General features: G+C 43.3%; 1 protein-coding gene across 1 annotated transcript in view; it reads right to left on the bottom strand.

The window, feature by feature from the left end:
- The window catches only part of DGKQ (diacylglycerol kinase theta), a 1,232,715-nt gene that overhangs the window by 66,856 nt on the left and 1,140,304 nt on the right, over positions 1-25,555 (bottom strand). Inside the window, exons 16-20 of the mRNA XM_086961841.1 lie at positions 18,072-18,223; positions 13,428-13,576; positions 11,012-11,193; positions 3,388-3,488; positions 2,462-2,608 (exon numbers count right to left, since the gene is read on the bottom strand). Coding sequence (XP_086817967.1) covers positions 2,462-2,608; positions 3,388-3,488; positions 11,012-11,193; positions 13,428-13,576; positions 18,072-18,223 — 731 coding nt within the window. The remainder of the gene's footprint in view (positions 1-2,461; positions 2,609-3,387; positions 3,489-11,011; positions 11,194-13,427; positions 13,577-18,071; positions 18,224-25,555) is intronic.

Raw genomic sequence — 25,555 nt, 5'->3', positions numbered from 1 at the left:
TGGTCTGCACCGAAGCCAATCTTGTCATCTTGCGTGGGTTGCTGTTGCCAAGGCTTGTTGGCTCCAATCCGGATTCTGACGCTACAGCACTCAACATCCTTCGTGGGACAGCTCAAATCCAACTCCTGGTCATCATCGACGCCTCCTGGACCTCGTGGCTGAAGAGTCAAGCTTCACCTCTTTCACCTGAAATCACCCGACATCAACTTGCATCTTCCTATGGCCATCCTGGTCACTGGCAAGTGACCCAGACTCTGTCCCCTCTGCTTTCAGGTTCTTCAGATCTCCGATCCACCCTTGGAACCACTCTGACACTTTTCCTCGGGTCGCCAGCAGCAGTTCTTCTCAGCTCTCCACTGGAATCGACGACGAAACCCGACACCAAAAGACACCTATGCACCCGGCTTCCCTGGGTGAGGTAACAAGAGTACTCTGGTGCTACCGTGGGTCTTGACTCTCGAAGTGTGTAAGTCTAAAAGGGTTCCATCGTAGTTCACCCCTAAGTGTCCTTAATCTTTAAAATTGTAACTTGTTCGGTCTCCATAGAAAGTCGATGGTGATTCACGGCTGTGTTTAGACACTGCACGCGTCCCCCGTGGGTCTGCTGCGTCCCTACCTTGGGTGGTTTCTGGTTGCCCCAGCGGTTCTACAGGCCCTAGGGCTGACTTCTATCCCTCACGTCTTATACCACTATTTTAGTACATGGTTTGTGAGGCCCCTAGGGCATAACGTATACTGTGTAACTTATCGTATGCTAATTGTATTGTACTTTTCCCTCTAGCCTCATAAAGAGACCAGAGGGATTGTGTTTAGAGTAAATACATGTATATTTGATACATACCTTGTGTGGTGTACTTTCATTTGATAATTCAAGAGATTATAGACTGGTAAAACAAGCTGCTTTACAATCCTTTGAAGACTTAGCCTGAAGGCTGCTCTCCACAGCTACCCCTAGGATAGCTTTCTATAAGGTTGACTTTAAGCCTACCATCAAAAAGGGTCGTTTGGACTGGTGCAAGGTGCCCACTAGAATAGTGGACATCATATGCCAGGCCAACTTCTCACAGTGTTCCTCAGGGTTCTTTCCTGAGCCCGACTTTGTTCAATATCTACCTCACGCCTCTGGCTACTTTGGTAGAATCCTTAGGGGCAGAAATGGTGTCTTATGCAGTTGACACCCAGCTGCTGTTCACATGGTAGAACGAGCCCTGCAGAGGCAAGTTAATTAGTACTTGCCTCTCAGCGGTATTTGGGTGGCTGTCTGTGAACCAACTTAAATGTAATGCAAGAAAGACGGAGCTGCTTTTCTTTGGTTCAGATGCAGAGACTCCCTTGCAGTCCTTCTGGCCACCGGATGCTCCCCTCCTCTTATCAAAAGTCGGGTGGTGAAAAACTTGGGCTTTAAATGTAATAGTCAACTGCTATTCCATACCCAAGTAAACTTGGTAGTGGGCACCTGCTTTGCCCTCCTGCAACTTCGTCGGAAGTTTTTGTTCTTATTGTCCTTGGCAGTATCAATAAGTGATTCAAGCCCTGATCATATCATGTCTCAATTATGGGAACAGCCTTTACTTTGGCATGCCTAAGTACCTGATAGATAGGCTTCAGCTGGTCCATAACGTGGCCCAAATTATTTTCGAGCTCCCCCAAGATGCTCACTTGTCCAGCCTTTTTAGGAATCATCATTGGCTGCCAGTGAGGAAGAGGATTATCTTTAAGACACTGCTTATGATTCAGGAAGCCTTATAATGAATGGGCCCTGGCTATTTAAAACACAGGATCTCACTCTATGCCCCCAAAATGGAACCTCCGCTTCGCAAATCTTTTCCTAGCCAGTACCTCACGCATCAAAAAGGCAAGGTCAGGGCGAAAGGCCCTCTCCTTCCTGTGCCCGTCCCCCTTTGAACAAACTGCATCTAACCCTGAGAAGCATCAAGTCAACACCCATGTTTTGGAAGAAGCTGAAAACTTGGCTTTTTTTCCAGCCCTTAACTCCTTCTTGCCTCAATTGTCACTTTTTGTCAACCAGCACCAGGACACTCCTTCGATTAGCAGCTGTGCTTTATAAATACCCCTACATAGACATAGACACATTTCCACAAACCTAATAGGGGGGGAATGGTCCCACCTGTAAAGGTTAGTGAACAACCATACACTGATTACTTTGTGGTTATTTATAAACAATTTGCATTTCTTTCCCCACCCTGGAAACTCAAATAAATGTAATCTTGTTGAGGTAGGGGTACGTGGGTTTCAAGGGAATGAGGAAATAAAAACCTACAAATAAAGGTAGTATTAGGTAAGCCGTTTCTTCATGAGAAAGTATTTTCACCATGGAGGATTAAAAAAAAGTTTGAAGACATAAATTAATGAAACGCTGGGGTTGAAAGGCACAACAATAGTGATTATGACCTCTGCTTATAGACAAGAAAATAACATTTTATTAACTTTTTAAAGGTACCTGGGAATGTTGAGGAAAATGAGGCCCTCAATGTTTGGAAGCTCTACCTCCTGCTGGTTTACTTGAAGTTTGATGTCTTTGTGAAGATTTCGGTTGTGACTTATCTTCTGCAGACCAACTTTCACATACACCCCTTTGTTGTGAAATCTGAGGACAACAATGACTTCATGTTAATTTGTTTCACTGCAGTTTGTTTTAAGAAAGTATTAAGTACATAAGAACAAAGTGAGGCCATAGGCATCAATTACCCAGGAGCAGAAGCTGATATGCTTGGCACTGCCCAATCTCCCCCTGGTGTAAGGGGGCGCGAAGACTGCTGAAGAGATACAACGTAAACAGGGTGATAGAAGCCTTGTTTACTCTCTAATGTCCACATCTTGCCCTTCCCCAGCACTTCAGCAGCAATGATAACGCTGTTAAGGGACTGAGGCTGAGGTGATGTCAATGGGAGTCAAAGGGCGGGTGATGGCCTTTCACTACTCCAATTGTTTTGGTGAAATGATGCTCCTGATCTACGCAGAGACGTATAGTTGTCAGAAATAACCCTAGAAGCGGACACTGCTACCTCCTTGAAGGTAGTTGGTGACATCTTCAAAGAGGCAAAACAGTATTATGGTGGGTGCGGTGTACATTCACAAACACCCCTTTAAAGCCCAGTACCTATGACATTAGGAAGAAGGTCATTTAGAACAATCTTATGATCACGCATGGACAGTCTCTAAGGTGCACCAGAAGGTTAGAGAAAAGAAATCCTAACACCTCTTTACGGCAGAACCGGCATACAAGGCGCGTGCACACATGCATGGTATTTCATTAAAATACAAATATTGTGTCCATTCTGAAGACCTTGCAAGGATCCTAGTGAGGCTGCAACCTATCAGAACTTTAAATCTCCCTGGATGTAGCATGATTTGCCCCAAAAGTACCTGCTGTTAAATTTGCCCGGCTCTTCTTCTCTTGCCTGGTGGAAGTCCAAGCTCAGCTCCGCATCAATGCCAATGCCGCAGTAGTTATTCATCTGGACGATCTATAATACAAATTCAAGAGCACAGTAATGAGCACGGCTGTTCGCTCTTAATTCCACCCTCGGTTATGAGGAGCTAATTGATACTGTGGAGTCAGGTAACGAAATCACCTGCCATGCTTTCAACCCTGGCCTTTCCACTGAAGGAATATCCATCGGCCTTCCCACCAGGCACTGGCAACAAAGAGCACCAGGGAACAGTGAGATGTATCACCCATGCACTTAACGCCAAAACAGAATTGTGATTTGGTGCTAGAATAACAGTGTTAATGATGTCCAAATCGAGGATAATCATGTTATTGACCTTGGAAGAATAAAAAGCCGAAGCCATCCGGTTACGATATCAACTGATTTCTAAGTATGAAAAATGAGCCACGCCCATCAGTCCTCTGATGTGTTTATCTGAAAAACCACAAGTTCTTCAACACACATTATATGGAAAACTATACACATTGTTAGCAGTTTCTTGAAAGCTCTTTTATTGAGTTTCACCTTTCCAAGTAAAAAGGTTCCTACTCATAACACAAGTCAAGTACCGTCTGAATCCAACACACACACCATCCGCTCCCAGTGTACGGTCTAGTGGGCACACAAAATGGCATCTGCTTAAACCAGCAAGTACTCCAATACCAGAATCTGTAAGTCACATCTACATACAATGCCACAATCAGCATGAGATGTAGCTCTTCGCACATATTCTCTCACGCTTTGCCAATGTTTATTTGAAAACTAGTTTCCACAAAACATACATCATTAACACAAGTCACTCAATGCACAATGGAAAGAAGAATACAATTGAAAAAACGTATACAATACAAAAACCTTAAAACATTTTAGAAACACTAAAAGGATTTAGAACGCAAACACTTTATTCAATAAAAGTCTCCATTCACATTTTGTAAATTCAGAATTACAAAAACATCCTTATAATAAATCTAGAAAATAAATGATTATCAAAAGCAAATAAGCACAGATATTGAACAAATTCTAAAAGAATCACATGCATACAACCAACTTTCCCACACAAAAGACTCAGAATAGGTGATCAGATGGTCCCATAGACTGGCATACAACGCCATTCTTTCCTATGATTGGTGGAGTTGCGAAAGAATAAATAGAGATCGCTCAGAAAACCATCCTTCCAAATAGTAATACAAAGTGGCATGTCCTCCCATTGGAATGGCTTCTTCCATTACCTGAACCGCGGAGGCTTCCCGTCCATACCGTCCTCAAGGCCTTAGCCTCCCTTTCAGCCCAGATTGCAATAGAATGCTGACAGACATAAACCCAATTCTACTGAATTGGCTCTAACTTTGGCAGAATGTAAAGTTTATTGGAGATTCTAGCTTCCATACAGGCAGGTACATAATTCTATTGGATCACCTGCCCACGACTGACGTGTGTGACACCTGTCCAGTCTACATTTCATATAGCACTTCCTCATGTCTGAGGGGGACTCTTTGCCTAGGTAGTTTCTGTGTAGGCTATAATCACCCGACTGCCCCAGAATGGCAGAGGTCCATTTCCACTTCTGTGGCATCTGTCTTCATTAGTATTTGCAGGCCATTCCACCACACTGTACTATATTGTATTGCATTTAATCTAGCCATATTCTTCCCCATCCAGCCACACTGATGACACCTGTCTCTCACACTTCGTCATCCATCACAATGCTGAAAGCCACGCCCCATAACATAAGCGCACCTCGGTGGTCATCATCCACGACATGGAAACACTTTCCACACAGAACCAAAAAAAAAGACAGCATCCTTTCAACTACACCCCCTGTTTTCAAATTCACCCTATGATGTAATTTAAGATGCGCACTGCATATAGTCCCTGGGGCATTGTAATTCAAAGGTGGGTGCTTAATTCCACGAACTGTATCTTGATTTGCCATCAACTGTGCACGATGCGTTTTACGTGTGATCAAAATGTGTGCTGTTGGCTGTGTACTCCGGAATAAAAACAAGTTAAAAGAAATAGCTAGATATCTTGAAATAATTTGAAATTCCAAATAGCAGTCCCCGCCATTGGCTAGCCGTATTTGCAATGGCACATGTTTTCTATTGATGTCGAACATGAAAAACACCAACAGTGTTCTGCCAGCCCTCAGCCTAAAACATTAATCTAACTCCACCATAGCTGCAATCCCACATCTAGCACTCACCAGAGAAGCAAATGTAACATAAAACAAAATTCTACAATTTATACTGTAAGTTGTAAAAGGTCTAGTGGTCAGAAAATTCAAAGAGAATTCAAAAATGCAATAAGTATGAAAGAATTATTTTGGACACTCATGAGGAAAAACATCTGCATCTAAATTAATACATGCTGTGGAAATATGATAACTGAATTATAAAATTAGGGTGTTTGAAACTCAAATGAGGTTGAATGCATACGTTCGGATAGTTGTAAGACTTAAAATCGTTTTTAGCAATTTTACAACGGTCAGCAAAAATGTATTACCTGTGATGGGCAGTGGTAGGGAGATGTGCAGCCAACAGCAGTTGACTTTAAAGAATGCGCCAACAGGGTAGATTTAATGTTACCTGGTAGTCAACAGAGGCACGGTGGTAGCGTCTCTTTTTTTAGATGTAATTTCTAAGAGAATCAGTCTGACTTGTGTGGGACAATATTATGCCTGCTCAAGTCCAGTTTGTCGGGGGTTTTGTGATATCATTTGCATTGCACTAATCTGTAGTTTTTTGCAAATCAGTGGTTTAATCATATTCCAATTTGTAATGATGTCATGCTTGCATTTTCCATTATGCACGGAATTCCAGTGACGTTGATTGGGACATACCATACAAATAAAGAGCTTCCATTGATTGGTTCTGTGAGAAAATGTATTTTGTGTGTGCCCCCCTTCCCCCCCATATTTTGTCAACTGATGTTCATGGTTTATACCTCTTCAAAATGGGGCATTGTTGTCCGTTCCCCAGTGTGAGTGATCTGACTCCTAAAACATGGCAACGTTGGCTATTCCCTAACTGGCATGTTTAATTTTCTAGTAAGGCCATACATAATATATGGTGTAGGAAACACACTCATGGCATGGATGTCACCTGTGAACTGCAGAACATACTGTGCCATCTGCTAGGCTGACAAGGAAAACATGGCTTATGTAGTCTAACTACTGCAACTTTAGCCTTCATGTAGACTTGTCAAAATAACCTTGTTTTGACAGTAAAGAAACCTACTATTAAATATGAACTAAGTCACCCCTAAGTAGGCCTGGAAGCCTACAAGGTAAGGTGCCTAGATTTAAAAGTGAAACATTCAAGAATGTTATGGTTGGCATAGCCCTACAGTGACTAGCCCCTACAAGCTATTTTCACTGTATAAGTACTGTAGATTTTTTTACTAGAAAAGCTAAATTAAATGAAAGTGCTATTTTTGCAACTTTGGTTTAGGAAAACAAACAGAGTTCAGTCAACCACACTTTTTAATATTTATTGAGATTCCAAGCCAATGGGAATAGTTAGATATGCAGAAAAGGTAACTTTTACAAAGGTATGTTTTTCTGCCTGAAGCTCTAGTAGGCTAATTGGCATTAGCATGTCTACAGCAGCCCTCCCGACCAGTGCTTTAACACCTGAGACATGAAACTGCTCCCAGAACAGAGACAAAGGTTAGGGCCTTTTGGAAGGGTGACATTGGTGTGAGGTATGCAGCCCAGATTACTTTAAGAAGGGCCATTTGGGAGGGTACAGAAAAATCATCAACTTTAAAGAGACCATGGTGAGGCCTGCCCTTTCATAATTGAGTGTAAAGTGAGACCTGAGCAAGAAGGGCCTTTTGAGCCCAGGGTACACTCTAGTCATCCTGGCTTCACTCACAGGGGAACAGAAGCTGGCTCCAGAAGCAGTTTGGCATGGATAGATAGGTAAGGACTGCTCTTTACTCCAGACACATCTCCTCCGTGGAGCACATGCAGCTGCCAAAGAGATAAAGTGTCTACCATATTATTGGTTTTTACTGAAAATAGTGCACTGTGGGATAATTTGCAGTATGGCAAACGGATGTGCTGAAAAACATGGGACTTCATACTCACTGCATAGAGAGTGTCTAAGAGCATCTCCTCTCACTGGCTAGTGCGCTGTGCAAAAATAGCATCTCTTCCTCAGAGAGAATCTGGAACTATGAAAAATCAGAAGAGGATGAAACCTACTGTCTGTGACCTGTGAATGGACCTGAAGGACTGGACCTGCTTGCCCTTCTACCCAGAACTAAGAGATGGATTCCAAGAGTAACCTGGCTGGCTGGCTGGCTGGCTGGCTGCCTGTGTGCCTATTCACACACAACAAGCTGGAAGAGGCCATTCCTGGAAATAATCAGTTGACCAGTGGCAAGTGTACCCTTGCTGGATTGAGATGGTTGCTTCTTCTGGAGTGGGTATTGGTCTCTAAGTGTTGTTCTCAATGTTCTGGGAGCCTTGGAAGTGACCAAGAGGGACTACTCAAAAAAGAAGTAAAAGCTGGGACTTAAAAAATGTTCACCCACTGGAGGACCAGGACTAACGATCCAAGGTGCGTCTTCGGAAGACAAGAAAACTATTATGACCTACTCAGAGCTATTTGTAGCCAGAAAGAAGGCTCCAGCATACCTTCAAGGCTAAGGCATCTACCTTTGGTGCACCCTGTCCAGATGTGGCCTACAGGGTTGTCCTACTGGAAGCATTAAAGCTAAAAAAAACAGACTAAGTCCCAACGTAGAAAGCTTGACCAGGCGAAAGCTCAAAAAGTATCCGGCCGGTGATAATTCTTCGGCGGGCATGAAATTTGAATTTTCCCCTCTGGTAGCTTTTTCAGTCCAAACCAACTGCTTCATATGCCATGGCTCTTTAACTTTGAGAGGACTTTGTCCGAAACAGCCTTCAACCTTGCCAGCAGGAGGATTTCTACATCAGAAGACAAAATCTTTGACTAGGTTGACCCACCAGGCTTAAACAGCTTCCAGTAAAGTTTGTGTTCCTCAAGTTTTTCCTAGGCTTCTGCCTACCACATCCATAGATGCAACGCTGTTACTTAACGTTTGTTAACTTAAAAGCAAAAAAATTCTTATATATGGTTCCCCTTCTTTTATTTTAATCAGTCACGTGTAATTTTTCTTATTACATTTGTCGTGATTTTCTGAAATTGATTGCAAGATTTTTATTGTGTTGTCTTTTGACTAGTTTAGCTAAATATCCATAATGTAGTTGCAATTTATGATAACAGTCTTTAAACATTAGTAATTCTAATTCACCTATAATTTACTCAGCAAAGGATTAGAGAAGAAAGGTGGATTATACTTTGACCATTATCACAACCAAATGAAAAAAGAACAATTGATGGACAGAATGCAGAACAATGTCATGCATTCACCCCAGTACATAGATCCGGGCCTAAATCCATCGATTTTTCTTTCTCCCCATGCAATTCCAGTTTGAACCCAGCCATATGCAAATCAGTCTTGGCCCTGCGCCCAATGGGAACAGCCCAGCCCGAACTGCATATGGATGGGTCCAAACTGGGGTGGTGTGGTGAGCAAAAGAATGATGGATTAAACCCAGATCGTTGTGACTGGGGGTGAATGTTTGGATTGCCCAGCATTCTGTCCACCAATTGTTTCCTTTGCATATATCGCCCTAAGTGGGAAGGGTATGCCCAGACGTGGGTCCCGTGCTCACTACACCACTGTATAAAGGCTAGCCAGGGTGATGCCCTGAGCCAGGTCCCAGGATGCTTATTTCCGGTCCAGGGAGGACCTGGCTTGGCAGTTACGGCTGTACTGTACCCATAAGGAACAGGGAAAAGACTGATTTGCATATGGCCGGATCCAAACTGGGGTGGTGTGGTGAGCCAAAGAATAATGGATCAAACTCATAGGGCCCGATTCACAGAACTAACTTAAGACAAAATCCTAAATTTACTACCATTTTGATATTCACAGAAGGCACTTACTCATTTTGGTATTCACAGAAGGCACTTACTCATTTCGGTATTCACAGAAGTTATGTGTCCTAACTTTAGGACTTCTAAATGCCTTCTGTGAATGACGAAAGTCTTAAAGTTAGGATTTTTCTCAGCTTAGGAGTAGTAAAGTTAGGACTCCTAACTTTAGGACTCCTGAAGTGAGAAAAATCCTAACTTTAAGACTTTTGGTATTCACAGAAGGTATTTAGGAGTCCTAAAGTTAGGACTCATAACTTTACTACTCCTAAACTGATAAAAAAATCCTAACTTTAAGACTTTCGGTATTCACAGGAAGCATTTAGGAGTCCTAAAGTTAGGAGTCCTAACTTTACTACTCCTAAACTGAGAAAATCCTAACTTTAAGACTTTCGGAATTCACAGAAGGCATTAAGGAGTCCTAAAGTTAGGACTCCTAACTTCTGTGAGTACCGAAATAAGTAAGTGCCTTCTGTGAATACCAAAATGAGTAAGTGCCTTCTGTGAATACCAAAATTGGAGTAAGTTTAGGATTCTGTCTTAAGTTAGTTCTGTGAATGGGGGCCCATATTCTTGTGACTGGGGGTGAATGTTTGCATTGTCCAGCATTCTGTCCATCAATTATTTATTTTGTATTATCCCAACTAAGCAGATTGACACGGGGCCCTGGGATTAAATTTAAATCCTGAACAAAGGCCACCAATACCAATAATCATTTTAGGATGAGCAAAGAAAATTCTTGAATAAACAAAGCAAAATGATACAAATGTGCATTATTAGCTGAAACGCTGTTGACATTTGGTATAAAAAGCATTGTTCTACCCAATCAATTTAATATTGAATTAGTTTCTCTTCCCCATTTAGCCTGGCAAAACATTTAGATTTCACCTGAATGTTTAAACGATTGATAAACGTATATCTCCATGGAAGTTCTTGCAGAGACAGGTGTTGAGGCTTTATTTAACGAGCCAGTGTTAATTCTTCACACAATTAGACCGACTTTGAAAAATGCAGGAAGAGAAATGAGAAAATAAGGCAGTGCCCTCATGGGAGCTCTTGGTTACACTGTATCTCACTTTTAACTTCATTGAAACTCTTCACACAATAAAGTATGAAATATTCAATCTTTTTTTGCTTGTGTTTGCCATGAACAAAATACATTTATCTGTAACCCCCCCCCCCCCAAAAAAAGCATAATCTAATTTACAACATTACTCTAGAGCAACACAACAACATCACAATGGCCTCTCGAAATTTAGACTACAGCAGGTAATATATAACATATATGTTAGCTTGATTCACCCGCCAACAAACCCATCTTGGACAAGAAAAATTACCACCAATCTTGTAGTGACTACTAGGCAACGGAAACCCTATTGTGGGGGCAGACCCTTTACTGTCAATACCAGTGTCTACTAATCTCGCCCCCACCCCTAATACCAGCTACTTAACATGTGCCAGCATTTAGAAGGACAATTCTGAAAACCCCTTTTAGTCCCACACACTTTGGATATGTTATTAGTCATTATTTCAAACATCTCAGTTGGCCTCGCTCCCACAAACTAGAAGCAAATAAAAAACACAGGATACCTTTGGCGGTTCAGGTTCCAAAATGCCATTTTCAGTTCCATCAACGACTTCCTGAGCATCTAAAAGGATGGTCCACCGATCCATAAGAACATTGTCTGCTTCTTCCACTGATATTAAGATAGAGTAGGGGTCCTCTCCGCTATAACCAGCCCCCCAACGGAGAACCCTTCCCAAGTCATTTCCTGTATGGGCAAACAAAAAGTGAATTTGTTAAAAAATTATGTGGCAAACTTATGGGTGCGGTAAAAACCGCTTTCTTGCTACTTCTTCACAAGTATCAGCTACCAACATGGCATTATCTTAGCAGTGTGCCCCATCGCATAGGCATAATCATTGCCACACAATCCTCTACCTGCTGTAAAGAATGTTGCTGGAATGAGTTTCACATGAGCTGAATTTATAGGGCTCCAAACTAAGCCACAAATTTGTTCTAGAACATATCCACGATCATCTGACTCCATCCAAAGCTTTGAAACAACAAAGTAAAAACATAAGACAAAAATACAGCATTTTATGGAGGGCGGGTTGTCAAGCGTCAACAGAGGTATGTCATCAACTTTGCATCTGGCAATGATCCTGTTTAAGGATTGCTAACCGAGACTGAGCAGAGAATGTGGCGATTTAAAAAGACATATACTACTGTGTATTATTGGATTTTTTGTTTAAGTGGACTGTGTTGGGTGAGGGATGACTGGAAATACAGTAAGTAGCGTTGAGTATGTTGAAGAACATGTCCGATTTCGGATTTTAGGGAGATGGGAGGCAGTTGGCAACTTCTGGTGTGTCGGTGTATCTAACAGTGTCATGTTCATGCAGTTCTCCATTCCTTTGAGTGCCGGCGAGGGTGGCCCTCAGAGGGCACGTCTGATTTTGGGGTGCACCATTGGTCGGCCTGCTTCTGGGTTCTCGTGCTACCTTTGACTTTTAGACTTATGGCTTCTCTCTGATGTTTTTCTTTAGAAAGCAAAGAATGTGAAATGCCGAGCAGTAAATAAAACATACATCAATGCGCAGGTTACGTAATTTGATGTGGTTTCTTTCCACATCAGCATATTATAATTTTATAACTTTATTTCAGCTGACTGACCGTGTTTAATGCATTATTTATTGTTAAGTCACGGATTTCAACCGCAAGCAAACGACATAGTCTATAAAACTCCCAGCCCGATGAGGAAATAACTGATGAAGAAGTGAATTTTAGTACACAGTGCTCGTAAGAACCTAGCAAGCTTATCACAAGGCGCGGCAGAAGAAAAGGGCAGCATTAAAACCATATATGATGTTTCTTCACGCCACCCTTCATCCTGCTTAAAACATAGGGTGATACCATGAGGGTCTCCTGAGACTGCGCACCTGTCAAGACAGGAGGACTGGGTGTCAGTAGAGGTTGCCTACCTGTTTCTGAACTGCGCCCTCTGCTGGCCAGGCTCTAACCTGGAGAGATACCGAGTGGTGCGTGTAGCCACTTCAAAGTCTTAAAACCGGCGCACAACTCTGCAGTTTCATAGCCCACACGTCTATATTTCCCATAGCCTCTAGTATTCGTTTTATACAGTAAAATACTGGAGTCGTAAACAGCTTTGATTTGTTATTAGTAGGGGCTTCTTAGTGAACACAATAGATGATAAATGGGTCAATAACTGACTGGTTCATAGACTTATTGCTAAGTTGTTTTTTTTTCACATAATTTTGAAATGGCTTCAGAACTGTTAAATCGGGAACAGAGAATTGCTATCAGTGTTCAGTATCAAAGCACACAGTCTGTAGTGTCTTTCCTGTTATAAACGTCATCACATGCTCTTGTCTGTCCCTTAGTGGAGCAAATATGTATTTAAATTATCGCCTCATTGGGCTAGAGTTAAGACAGGAACACGTTTGTGGTTCCACTGTTAATTCCTAATTTCTAGAGCGTCCCACTTGTAATGGCCCAGATTTCCCTAACCCAGAGTTATCAAAACCCTCTGTACCGGTAGCTCCGGCAGGGACGGATCTAGGCTCATGGTAGACCTGGGCAGGGAGCGTAGGTAGGGGGCCCGGAGGAGGGGGTCCGGGCGGGGTGGAGCCCCCCGGAGCTCAGGAGGGGGTCAGGGTGTTAGGAAGTGGAACAGAACCGGAGGCCGCCACGCAAAAATGTATCCATCCTCAACGGATTATTATTTTAAGGATATATATTGGCTTGGCGGCCCCTGGGGTTTGGTGGCCCTGTGCAGGTGCACAGCTTGCACATGCCTAAGCCGCCCCTGGCTCCGGGGATGGGGAAAAGTAGAACCATTCATGGGGCACTCGTAAAGAGGGCTTTAATGGACTGATAAGTTCACTTCACAAATCTAAGCTCAGTTGTAGTGCCAGTGAGTCCCAAGTCCACAATGGTAGTGCATGGAAGTAAGGGTACCTGATAGCCCACATGCTCTCTCACCTGTTCCCAAAGGCAGGACAGCTATCGACGGCTCGCTGCAGGCCAGCTTGTGCCTGATCTCCTCCAGGGCACCAAGAACCCAGCCAACGGTGCCGTCACCACCGCACACCAGCACGCGGAAATGGGACACTTGAGAAAACGTGTGAAACCTTAAACAGACAGAGACACAAATTGGTTTTCTAATTTAATACTTTATCAGAAAACAACACACAAGTATACGGTGCAAGTGCACAAGCTTTCATTGAGGAAGACGCACTACCTTAGTATAACAGATCAAACCAGCGAAAGTCTTATAAGAGCATCATAATCCGGGCAAATAAGATTTTAAATGTACATTTGTGTTTTTCACAGAATGGCATATGTCAAAGATGTTCAGCAACTTGGACCTTCCTGTTTTGAAATCTCGGATAGGCTGACTGGTGTGTATCAATACAGACAAAGGTGCCTTGAGGCCTACGTTTTGGTGGGGAAGGTGTTAGTCATGGTTTAGTTTCTTCTCCAGTGTCAGTCACACACCATTTTCCTGTGAGAGCCAGATGCGGGCAGTTCAGTGAAGTTCCTTCTATTGCTAACTCAGCGATCATCCTGGCCAGTCACGGTTGGGGCAGATTAATTCCTTAAATGAGGTGCCTTTCTTCCAGAAGGTAGACAGTTTTTAACCTTTCACTTATCACATAATTGGACGACTCTTGGAGTCCAAACTACAGGGGACGTGACTTTTCTTTTCAGTACCAAGTGATAGCCATCCCCCACGAGTAGTAGATGTATCTTAGGTCCTGATGAAATGCCTAGATCCTTTTGGACAGTATAGGGCATGAAACATGTCGACCATCCACACCATACACAATTCTTAAGACCGAAGTGGGTATAATTTCCCCCCTTCAGTCCACGACTCACCAGTCGATATTTTAACACATAGCCCAAGAACCCAGCGAATAAAATTACCTTTGGAGTTTTATGAAGCTATTTTTAGATCACATTCACATCATTCCACTTCTACTCACGACACATAAGCCCTCTCCTAACACCTATAGCTTCACAACGGCAACCAGAGAAGAACTCTCGCAAAGTACCCCCTCGTGGGGCACGTTGGGCATTGCAGCGCTGGCCCAACGAAGAGCTGCCCAATGATGAAGCATGACACCCCTCGGGGGTGAGGGCCCTTGCTCCTTATTGGAGCTATCCCAGTGCTAGTACGCACTCTCTTTCTAGCGCCTAGTGTACACACATTTCCCTCTTCACATCTTTCTTCTCTCCCTCCTCCCAAAGGAACAGCATACTCCTTAGTTTTGCACTCACACATCTCGGATCGGAGTTCGGAGTTTTAAAACAGAATCACGTGCCAGAAGGAGGCTTGGACAGGTATGCAAGTTTAAAAAAAAAAACACAATCCAAACTTTTTGCTTGAGTAGTTTATTTTTTCTTTTAATAGAAATGTATTGAAGTTAGGTTGGCCTACTTAGAAGAGTAAGAGTAAAACAAAAGGCATTACGTTTTGGCTAGCAGAATTAACACAAAAGTTTTCCATTGGCGTCAGCGATGCAGGGAATAGCCTCACGTAAATACTACTTCAGGCAGTAGCAGAAGAGCGGCAAGCCTAAGTGCAAGCATCAGGGACTGAAAGAGCATGGAAAAATACAAAAACAAAATGTACCGCACTGCATTATGAACTCCTAAAACTAGAATTTTAAATGGTGCAGGGACAAGGCATGCACAAAATGTAAAAGGGGTTCTGACCTTCACGACACTGAATGTAAAGAGAAGTTTACAGTGGAATAACTAAGAATTGCAAATGAGAGTATTCGAGGAAAGCGGTGAGATGCGTGACCTGGTAACAGAGGGTGGTAGATGGAAGGACTGTGGGGGGTGAGTGCCACGTAGAAGAAAGGTTCATCACTTTATACGTGAAAGATCGGAAAGAATGAGACATTCGTGATGGTGCAAGGGGTGGGGAGTGGTGTGGATCCACGGTACTCGATATGACGAAGAGGATACGAGATGAAATCAGCAGATGACAACTGTAGGAAGGGCTGAAGCAGCCGCAAGAGGGCTTTGTATAAGAGTGGAGTGTGTAGTGTGCACAGGGAATGGAAGGGGCAGGCTAGAGCGAGCCCAGACGGACACTTATGACTGAGGGGCATCAGGGTGTCGGACACACTAACAAGGGGAAGCAAAGACACAAGTCAGGAGCAAGGGAGCCAATTTACTTGTAGGTAGCATCTAGACAAAAAATAGAAGGAAATCATGCATAAAACACAATACGGTCATATGTTAATATAAGTCATAACCTCTTAGTAAATGGGTTGCCAGAGTGAGAGGTTCCATAGCATATTTTAAACAGAAGCCTTCACAGGACACACATGCTTAGAAGAGCTGCCCTGGTAGCTCATTCGCTGTACGGTTCTGGTGAGCTAGCCAGGGTAGGCTCATGGCAAGTCTTCCTAGGGGTACGAGGGGCTCCCGTGTAGAACCTGAATCTCACGGAGGGCACTGCCCTTGAGTCCAGGTGGAAGAGCCGCCAGTATAGGGGTGCAACAAGGGCACATGACCCCAATCTTTAGAAGTGCTAAAATAGTGGGTGGGAGGGATGGTTCGAGGTATACAAAAAGTGGTCAGCATGAGATATGGGTAAGGGGCAAAAGGAAGTCTTGAATAGAATAGCAATGCATTTCCAGAAGAACCTAATAGTATGGGGTGACCCCAGGAAATTAGTAAGAGACAGGGACATATATGATTCAAATAAATGTCACTGTGGATACATTCTATGGCAGAAAAAACCCAATTCAAAGACGAAAAAAATATTTCGCCTCTACTGCAGTTATAAATTTATTATTTTTTCATTTATTTTCTATATTCTGGCATTTAAGCATAATTCAGAACAAACACATATGTTTAAATAGATGAACCACACCTGTATGTTCTACTTAATGCTATTTTTAGGTGGAGCTTGGGCAGGGAATGCTCTGCGAGCTATACTGTGTTGGAGTATGTACTTGAAGCCCGCCCCTCTCCGCCCATATTTGTCATTGGCTTGTGTGATTGTCCTTTGTAAATGCTGGCTTCTGATTTATTATTAGGCTTGTTAGTCCCTCCTTGCCTTGTCTACATTTGTCACCTCCCATAAGAACTGGCCTTTTACTTCGGTTGTTACACAGTACATCTTCTTTAGTTTATTAGCACTATTTTCTTTAATGATTTTCCCTGAGGGTAGGAGGGCATCTTGTGCGCAGTTGTGACCACCGGCTTGTGTATTTAACTCGTAGCAATGGGGAAGCTCCTCAGGGGCCATGGCAGACAGAAATTGGAATGCAATATGTCTCGGATTTGCGAGAGTTTAATCTATTGGCATTTTCAATGAATATGCCATTTATTTATGTTTCAAAAACCAAAGCATAAATAAAAGGCATTGTTATTTACAATGCCAATAGCTGAAACTCACGTAAATGTGAGACCTATTGCAATGCAGATGCTTGTTAAAATATATTTTTAGCATCTCTATATCTAATTTTTACATGTTTCACAAGACAGCATTATGTAGTTGAGTAGTAAAATATACTACGTAGCCAAGAAATAACATGTTATGAATTGACAGCCAAAATCATACGAACTACAAAGAGGTCAACTACCAACCTATGTGGCAGTGAGCATGTGGAAAAAGCTCACTAATAATTAAAACCCTGTGGTTTTCATGCAAAACAACACACAGAACATGGTAAGTCAAGATGTACAACCAAGAGTATAGGAAAAATGTGTGAGTTCCTAAAGCAAATCTTGACAATCACCCTTCTCTGTAAGATGAACAACATTTGGGGAGATTATTAGTAGTGTGGTTTAGATAGTAAGATTTTTATTGTGGCCTAGTGACACCCATGGGGCCTTCAGTTCGTTTATGACTGCTGGTTTTATACCCCAGGCTGTCTGTGAACGAGGATGTGGGATTGATTTGTTAGAGACGACAACTGTATGTGCAGAAGTTTGTATTTGTGGCTATGGTATAAAATAATACATTTATGTTTAGAAAAAAAGTCAAAATGTGTCATAGGATAATACAGCTCATGTTATGTGGGAAGGGAAACATTGAACCTTTGACTTTCAATCTTTCTGTTTTTGGGACCAACAACTAAGAAAAGCCTTCCCATAAACCATACAGAGTGACGGGGGGGGGGGGGGGAGGGGGAGGTGCAGAGCTATCGGTTTCTTGCAACATAGTTGCTTCAATGTTTTACTATTTCTCTATTCCCATAAGCATGCATTATTTTTCCTCCCGTTCTAGTGATCGTTGCGGTTGGATCTTCCATACGATACCCCTTCACCATTATGATATATAAGGAAGAGTCGGTAGACAAGCAAGCGTAGCTAACTACACATATCGGTGACAGAAGAGAGCGGGTGATGCACGCTTACCTGGAACAGGTATATTAACAACCTCCTAAACCCAAGTAGTAAATAGGAAAACATCTTAGCAATTACAAGAAACTAATCCACTAAGTAACTATTCAAGGAAAACATAGCCCAAACACTGACAGAACTTTATCTAGGGGCAGACTTGCAGTACCTGGCCTATTTTAGGTGTAATATATTACCTCTGAGACTGAAACTACCCCTTAGGAGAAAATTATTAAATTATGAAAATGAACCCCTTACCCAGGGAGCGGTCCTCCATTCGTCAGTTCAAAGACCTGATGAGGGTTCAGCAGCTTCCTGAAGCTGTGCAGCAGGTCCCGGCCTTTGAGACCTCCACTTTTGGGGTTTACGAACACAAGCAGCGGGCAGCAATTCTGTGGTATCTTGGTGTGCTAAACAGGAAAAGAGGTGCACACATATTAGAAAAATAAGATTGTTGCAGTGCTTTCATTTCAGTGGGAGGTGTTTTGCCCCTAGATGTCATTCATGGATCTGAGATACTTGGGCAGATGAGTTCCAATCAACATACAGCAAGTATACTAGTTACTCAAATCTGCTTCTCTATATGTTACTGCACATTAAGAGACTATGCAGGCAACATTCCGTACAAAGAGGCTACACAGTAAGGCTTAGTTGGTTCAGTTCATGCTGCAGAGATCTTTTCAACCTGAAATGTGACTCATCCAATTGTTCATCCTTAGTCCTTCATTATAATGAGGTTAATAAATAGAGCACCACATATTTAACTAATAATAACACTAACAGTTCAAAAGCTGCGAGAAAATTCTGTTTTTGGCTGCATTATATGTGTATATATATATATATATATATATATATATATAAATACACACACATTCTAAATGTGATCAACATGGTTTTGTTTGCAGTATATGTATATTAGTGCAGTTGGTTTTTTATAATTTGGAAAGTTGGAAGTACATTTAAGAGCCATTTTAGAAGACCATTTGTCTATGTGGCAAAGTAGTGACCTCCCTAACTCGAATCCTCACACCAGCAGTACTGATAAGACAAGACTAGAGAAAGGCATAGAGACATATGGTGGGGCAAGCCGACATTACAATAACCTGAATGACTAAGATGTACAGTTCAATCGAAGTTAAGAAACACTGGAAAACACACATTCTTCCAAATATTGAAAATGTTGAATTTGTGGTTCTCAAATGAAACTAATTAAGGAAATACTTTCCTAAATGAAAAGTGCTGAGGGAGTTATGCAGGTGTGCTCTGCAATTTACGAGAAAAGGCATACATTCAGTAGTTTCTCTTAATCGCTTCACCGTACCCAAATAACACTAATATGAAAAAGAGATGCATGAAAAGAAATAGCATTTAGGTCAAGAGAAAGACTCAGTATGTACATGTATGGTTTTAGAAAGGCAGCACACACCAATCCTATAATGTTTGCAAATGTTTGATAAATTCCAAGGGCAAAAAATGAATGCAAGCATCAGAATATTTATTGTATTTGCAGGCATTAGATATTTATTTTGTGCTATATTGCATTCTGTACTTCCTTTCTTAGTGGTTGGGGTTAAGAAAGTGAAAATAGCCTGCGACAATGAGTTAAATACTTTGTGTGCCTGGACCAAAAAAGATATGCCTCTGATGGTCTTCTTTTTGTGGGATGCTTTGATTAGCTGGTGAGTCAATCTGGAATGTAGTATCCTTTTCTGAGAGTATCGCTTGAACTTTGTCTGGAGGATAACTGGACCACTACGGAATATCGCCCTAAGAGTAATGCAGAGTATTTTGAAGGTTGATTTCTTGCAACAAGGAGCCATGAAAGGTTTCCCAGACAGAAGGGATGTGGTTCCACAGGCCTAAACGAATAAGACATCTTACTGCGTCACTTTGAATTCTTTGGAGGCGTCTCCTAGTTGAAAGTGATATTCATTTTTACAAGCCGCTGATATAATCAGACTGTGGGAATCTTAGATGAAGGAAAAGGTGCTTTAGTGTCCGCATGGTAGGAAATAAAGATTTTGTTACTTGGTTAACTTGAGATTTCAGAGACAGGGCTGAGTCCTTCATTCTGCTTAGGTTTCTTACTTCTTTTTGAGGTTGTTGGTAGTGCTCATAGTTTTTTTGAGCCAGGTTATCGCAGGATAGTTTTCTTTCTCAACCCCGTATGTTATAATCTCAGTTTAGGGTGTGATTTTAATCATCCAATGGTTAATGGCTTTGAGGCAATCAAATCAATCAAAAGTTTTGAAACTTTAAAATAATTACTTTTTTCAATTCAAGGATTATCTTGGTATCAACCATGAAGTTATAAAGCGTGAAATAAAAAGATCTGACGAGTTTAGGAACTGGACTGACAGAAATCTTGAAGAGGAGTGCTGAGATGATACAGTCTTGAGTGAGCCTAACAGACTGTCTACTATTTCATATGTTTCGAAAGAAAGGATTGTAATTAAAAGTGGTCTTTAAAGACATTTTCCTTTTATTTTTTTAGTGATAGAATTTCTTTAGCACATACTGTCATTACTTTCACCTGCCCTAGTACCACCACACTACAATTGGATAATCAAGTTATTACATTTGTACATTTAACTGATAAAGACTAGCTAGTCTGGGCAGTGAAGGCTTATAACAGGAGGTGATAAAAAGCTTGAAATACAGATAGCATTTGACACAGCAATAAAATGCAATACACAGTCAAGGCTAATCGTTCTAAAATTAATTGGTAATAATTTACAAGGAGGTAAGGTTGGGTTTGGGTTTAGTGGTTGGTTTTAAGGTTAGCAAAAAAATGGAAAGCCATATACAACTAAAACAGTTGTATAGCATGCACATGGTAATACACTTTAACTAAAATAACATTTACCTTTATAAACAATGAAATCCTTTGTAGTGGAGAGAATGTTTTCTCTGGTATCTCTGGAAACCTTTGGGACTCAGATTTGTTTTTACTATGGGCACTACTTATCGCTAGGTACCAGTAACAAACGTACTGAGGGGCTTTCGTCTTTCACCCTTTTTCCTAATTTCTCAGCAGCACAGGGATCAAGGAAGGACAACGAAGTGGATTTATGACATTTAGGGGCCAATATATTAGTAAATGATAGTCATTGTAAAGGGTTTCATTGATGAGGGCTTACACAGGGAACTCAAATGGCCAACTGATTACCATTGTCGACTGGGGGAGCACTGGCATATGCTTTATGTTTCTTTGTTATCTATGGATGTTGAAAGCTCCCCAAATGCAGGCTGTACACAGTTTCAGTCAAAAGAACAGATGCGTAGGGCATACAGTGACAGAGGAAAACCCATTTGCCAATTAACTCTGAAATTGGGGCTGTGCTGGGAATTCTAACCATTTGGTTCATCCAGAATCGACTTCATGCCGAGAGCAAGCTCTTCCAGATCCAGATCAGGAGAGGAACCCCCTAGAGCAAAGTTGGCCATGTCCATATAAGAGTGGATCTCCAAGCTACCTTGTTCTTTAAATCAGAAAACCTGGCTCATTTAGAGTCCTGCGGTTGGAGAGACCAACAGACACCAGGCAACAAATGCGATGTTATTTAACACCTTCCGTGCGGGGATAATTCCCCTGCTGAGCTGGTGGGCGGCGCGCACAGCGCCCCGGTGCTCATGACGAGCTGAGCTCGTCATGAGGCACAGTGCTTGTGTGCTCATGACGAGCTGAGCTCGTCATGACCACACCCGTTTCTGAGGAACGCTCAGCACAGATGGGGAATTATCCCTGCATGCGAGCGTTCCACGGCTCATGACGAGCTGAGCTCGTCATGAGCACCGGAGCACCGTGCCTCATGTCGAGCTCAGCTCGTCATGAGCATGGAAAAGGTTAAGGTTTTTTAACACTAGATTTTCACTAACTTACAGAATTTTTAATCAACACATTTTAACGTTTCTATCAGTTGTCCTGTATCACATTAGTCATTTCTTTTATGCTTATCCACCTTATTTTCATTGTCAGTTGCTCATTTCAAACTAAGTTTCGATTAATTCCAGTGTGATTTCTATGTCTGTGTTATTTGTATTGTCCTTTAATCTGAACATAGTATTTCATTACCCCTCTTCCAAAGAGAAGTTTGTGCTACCCCTAGTACCACAAATTGAGAAGCTACACACAACTTTTTATTACTTGAAACAAAAAACATTTTGGATATATCTCTATATTTTATCTTGTATGTCCTTTTATTATTGGAATTTTTGTAATCTGTAAATGCTTTTATGATATTTTTATATCGAATAAAGCTCATACTACTACTACTATATCTGTGCAGCAACAGAGATTGTGTTGCTCTGTGTGTTCCCATTGTCCGTCCCTAATGTTGACTGAAAGCATTGCGTCAAAGACACTGCCATTATCATGGCTGATGTCATAGAATAGAGCTCACAGAAATGTGAAGAAAGTACAGATTACAACACTCTCTCTTGCACAGATTTACTTCACACCTTTGAATTTTTTCAAAAATAGCCCTGCAAAAAGGATGGCACACATTGTAAAATGGACCAGGCTGATCAGCATAAAATAGCCTCCTCCCGTAGGCCCTCACTGCTCTGAATGAAATGAAAGCTCCCAATACAAGGCTGTTAGAAATCACATTGGCAGGGTAACGTTTGAGATAGTCTAGTGACTAACACATGCTCTAGCTGGGCTCAGGCGGAAACTTTGCCAGAAAACCTCACACGCAAGTGAATTTGGAGATTATTATTATTATTATTATTGTTGGGACATTTGTAGAGCGCTGCGATTACGCACACCGGCGTGTCCACGCGCTGAAAGTGGGAATAGGCAGATGACAGGGGACACAAGAAACTGCGCGGGCCATTATTTAGTATAAAGAAATGTTTTTAGTTTTGCTCGGAATCTTGCCTCCTCTGGTTCCAGACGCAAGTCCGCTGGCAGTTTGTTCCAGTTAGTTGCCGCCAGGTATCTGAAGGACCTGCCTCCCATGCGGGCCTTCTTAATTCTTGGAGTCCTCAGTAAGCCGCCCCCTGTGGATCTAAGCGCACGTGTTGGTTTGTACACCTCGATCAAATTAGTCAGAGGGTCGGGTGCCCTGCCATTCAAGATGCGATGACAGGTGCAGAGGGCTTTATACTCCACTCTTCTCCTCGCAGGGAGCCAGTGTAGCTGCTGGAGGGCCGCCTTAGAAGGCGCCCTTTTAGGCAATCTGAGAATCAGACGCGCTGCCGCATTCTGCAGCACTTGCAGGCGGGCCATGCTTTTTTCTGGAGCCCCCAGGTACAGCAGGTTCCCATAGTCCGACCTAGCTGTCACCAGGGCATGGACCAAGGTTTGACGGGCTTCAAGCGGGAGTAAGTCCAGGACCTTTCTCAGCTTCTTCAGAATCCCGAAACAGACTCCCACCACCCGATTAATCTGGGGGCCAAATGTGAGACCCACGTCAAACCACACCCCCAAATTGCGTGCCTCTAGGCAGGGGGTAGGGGTAGGTCCAAGGCAGGAAGGCCACCATGCCGGCGACCAGGCAGACTGGGCTCTCCCCACCACCAGCACCTCTGTCTTGCTGCCATTCAGCTTCAAGCAATTATTGGCCATCCATTCGGCAAGATCTTTCATGCACGAACGGAAGCCATCGGCAGCAAGACAGGGCGCATGAGATAGGGAGATCACCAGCTGCGTGTCGTCGGCGTAGGAGACTAGTTGGAGGCCATGGCTCTCCACAATCGAGGCAACAGGCGCGACATACATATTAAAGAGGGTTGGGCTCAAAGACGAGCCCTGCGGCACGCCTTGGCCCAAAGGCACCCCCTTTGAATAGCAGTCTCCCTGCCTGACTCGGAAACTCCTCCCATTGAGAAAGTCTTGGATCCATCTCAGCGCGGTGCCAGAGATGCCACCTCTGTTCAGACACTGCAGCAGGATGTTATGTGCTACAGTGTCGAACGCCGCGCTGAGGTCCAACAGGATCAAAGCCATAGTTTGGCCTGCATCCACGCCCTCTCTCAGATGTTCCGTAGCCATGAGAAGGGCGGACTCGGTGGAATGTCGTGGCCTAAAGCCAAACTGCGTCGCATGGAGCAGTCCCCTTTCTTCCACGTGCTTCATGATTTGGGTATTGACCACCTTTTCCGCCACTTTTGACAGAAAAGGCAGGAGGGAGATGGGCCTCAGATTTTCTAATACCTCGAAGCCTAAGTGGGGTTTCTTCCGGAGCGGGAGCACCACCGCCTGTTTCCACCCGTCCGGCAGCTTTCCCGATCCGAAAGATACGTCGAGGATGTGCCTTATATAAGGCTCCAAGACTTCCAGACTGTCTGCCAAGCGTTTTGGTGACACCGGATCCCACGGGGACCCTGATGTAATAGAGCGGCACACCGCTATTAATTCCTCAAGAGGAGGGGTGCAAAAGTGTGTAATATGTCCTGCCGTCTCTGTGTCCCCCATTGCTACCTCCAGGTCAGACCCTGTCGACCGAATAGGAAAGGTCGAGTCGATCTTCTCTACTTTGGCGGAGAAGTAGTCGGCAATCCGGTCACATGACTCCGTAGAGCAGCTCTCCGGCTCTGTAGGTGCATTTACCGAAGTCAGGGATTTATAGATGCCGAACAGTTCCTTGGCGGAGTTTTCCGCCCCCTGAATTTGTCCAGCAAAGTAGGCTGGCTTAGACTTTTTTATCAGCCTATGGTGAAGGCGCCTTTTTTCCAGAAACAAGTCCCTGGCCTTGTTGTCATAGGACACCCTCCAGACTTTTTCTGCCCGCCTACAGTCCGCCTTTGTCAGTCTCAGCTCAGCACTGAACCATGGAGCTGAGCGATCTTTCCGAGCACCTGTGATAGTACGGCAAAGTGGGGCTGTCTGGTCAAGCGCTTCCGTGATGCGCTGATTCAAGTTGAAGACCGTGTTTCAATGTCCTCGCCCCCAGGCAGACCATCCCTAGTTAAGGCTTGATTAAAATCCTCCACCGAGAATTTAGCCCACTTCCTCCTAAGATAGTTAGAGGGTACCTGGCTGGTTTTGTTGGTGTTTCTACTCTGTATGGAGAATGCCACCAGGAAGTGGTCGGTCCAGGGAATGGGCTCAACACCTGACACCTCCACACCTTCCCAATTGGCATAGACCGGGTCCAGGAGGTGTCCCTGTCGATGCGTGGGGGCCTCAAGTTTCAGATCCAGTTGAAGGGCAAGCATGTCCCGACCAAAATCCTCAACCCCTGTGTCCTCTGGGCAGTTAAGGTGCAGGTTAAGGTCTCCTAATAGGAGAAATTTATCCCTGCGCAGGGTCGCCTCCATGAGGCTTTCTAACAGGCTCTCCCTAAACTTAGTGCAGGCCCCTGGCGGCCGATATACCAAGCATCCATTGAGCGTCATGCCCCCATTGATTTTAATCGAGAAGAGGCCCGCCTCACTCTCCACGATCGGCGTGCGCTCTAAGCAGCAGCCCAAATTGTTCCTAAAAATAATCGCAATTCCCCCTCCCACCCCCTCTGGCCTATCCTGCCTGACCCAGGAGTAATTCTCCAGCGTTGCCTCAATAATGTCAGAGTCGGAGAACTGATCTAACCATGTTTCTGTTAGAAACAATAGGTCGAGTTTTTTATCAGTGATCAGCTCGAACACATCGAGCCTATGTTTGCGTAGAGATCTGACATTCAGAAGACCGCAGGACAATGCCTGCTCCGTGGTATCCCGCTGCAAAATGGTCGTACGGAAACCACAGTGAGGACATGCCCTGTCGCTGCTCATCATACCGTGCATACATATGGAGG

This window comes from Lissotriton vulgaris, chromosome 3_1, assembly GCF_964263255.1.
Source record: "Lissotriton vulgaris chromosome 3_1, aLisVul1.2, whole genome shotgun sequence".
Lineage (NCBI taxonomy): Eukaryota > Metazoa > Chordata > Amphibia > Caudata > Salamandridae > Lissotriton > Lissotriton vulgaris.
Note: the sequence above shows the minus strand (reverse complement) of the source record. Positions and strands in the feature narration are given on the sequence as shown.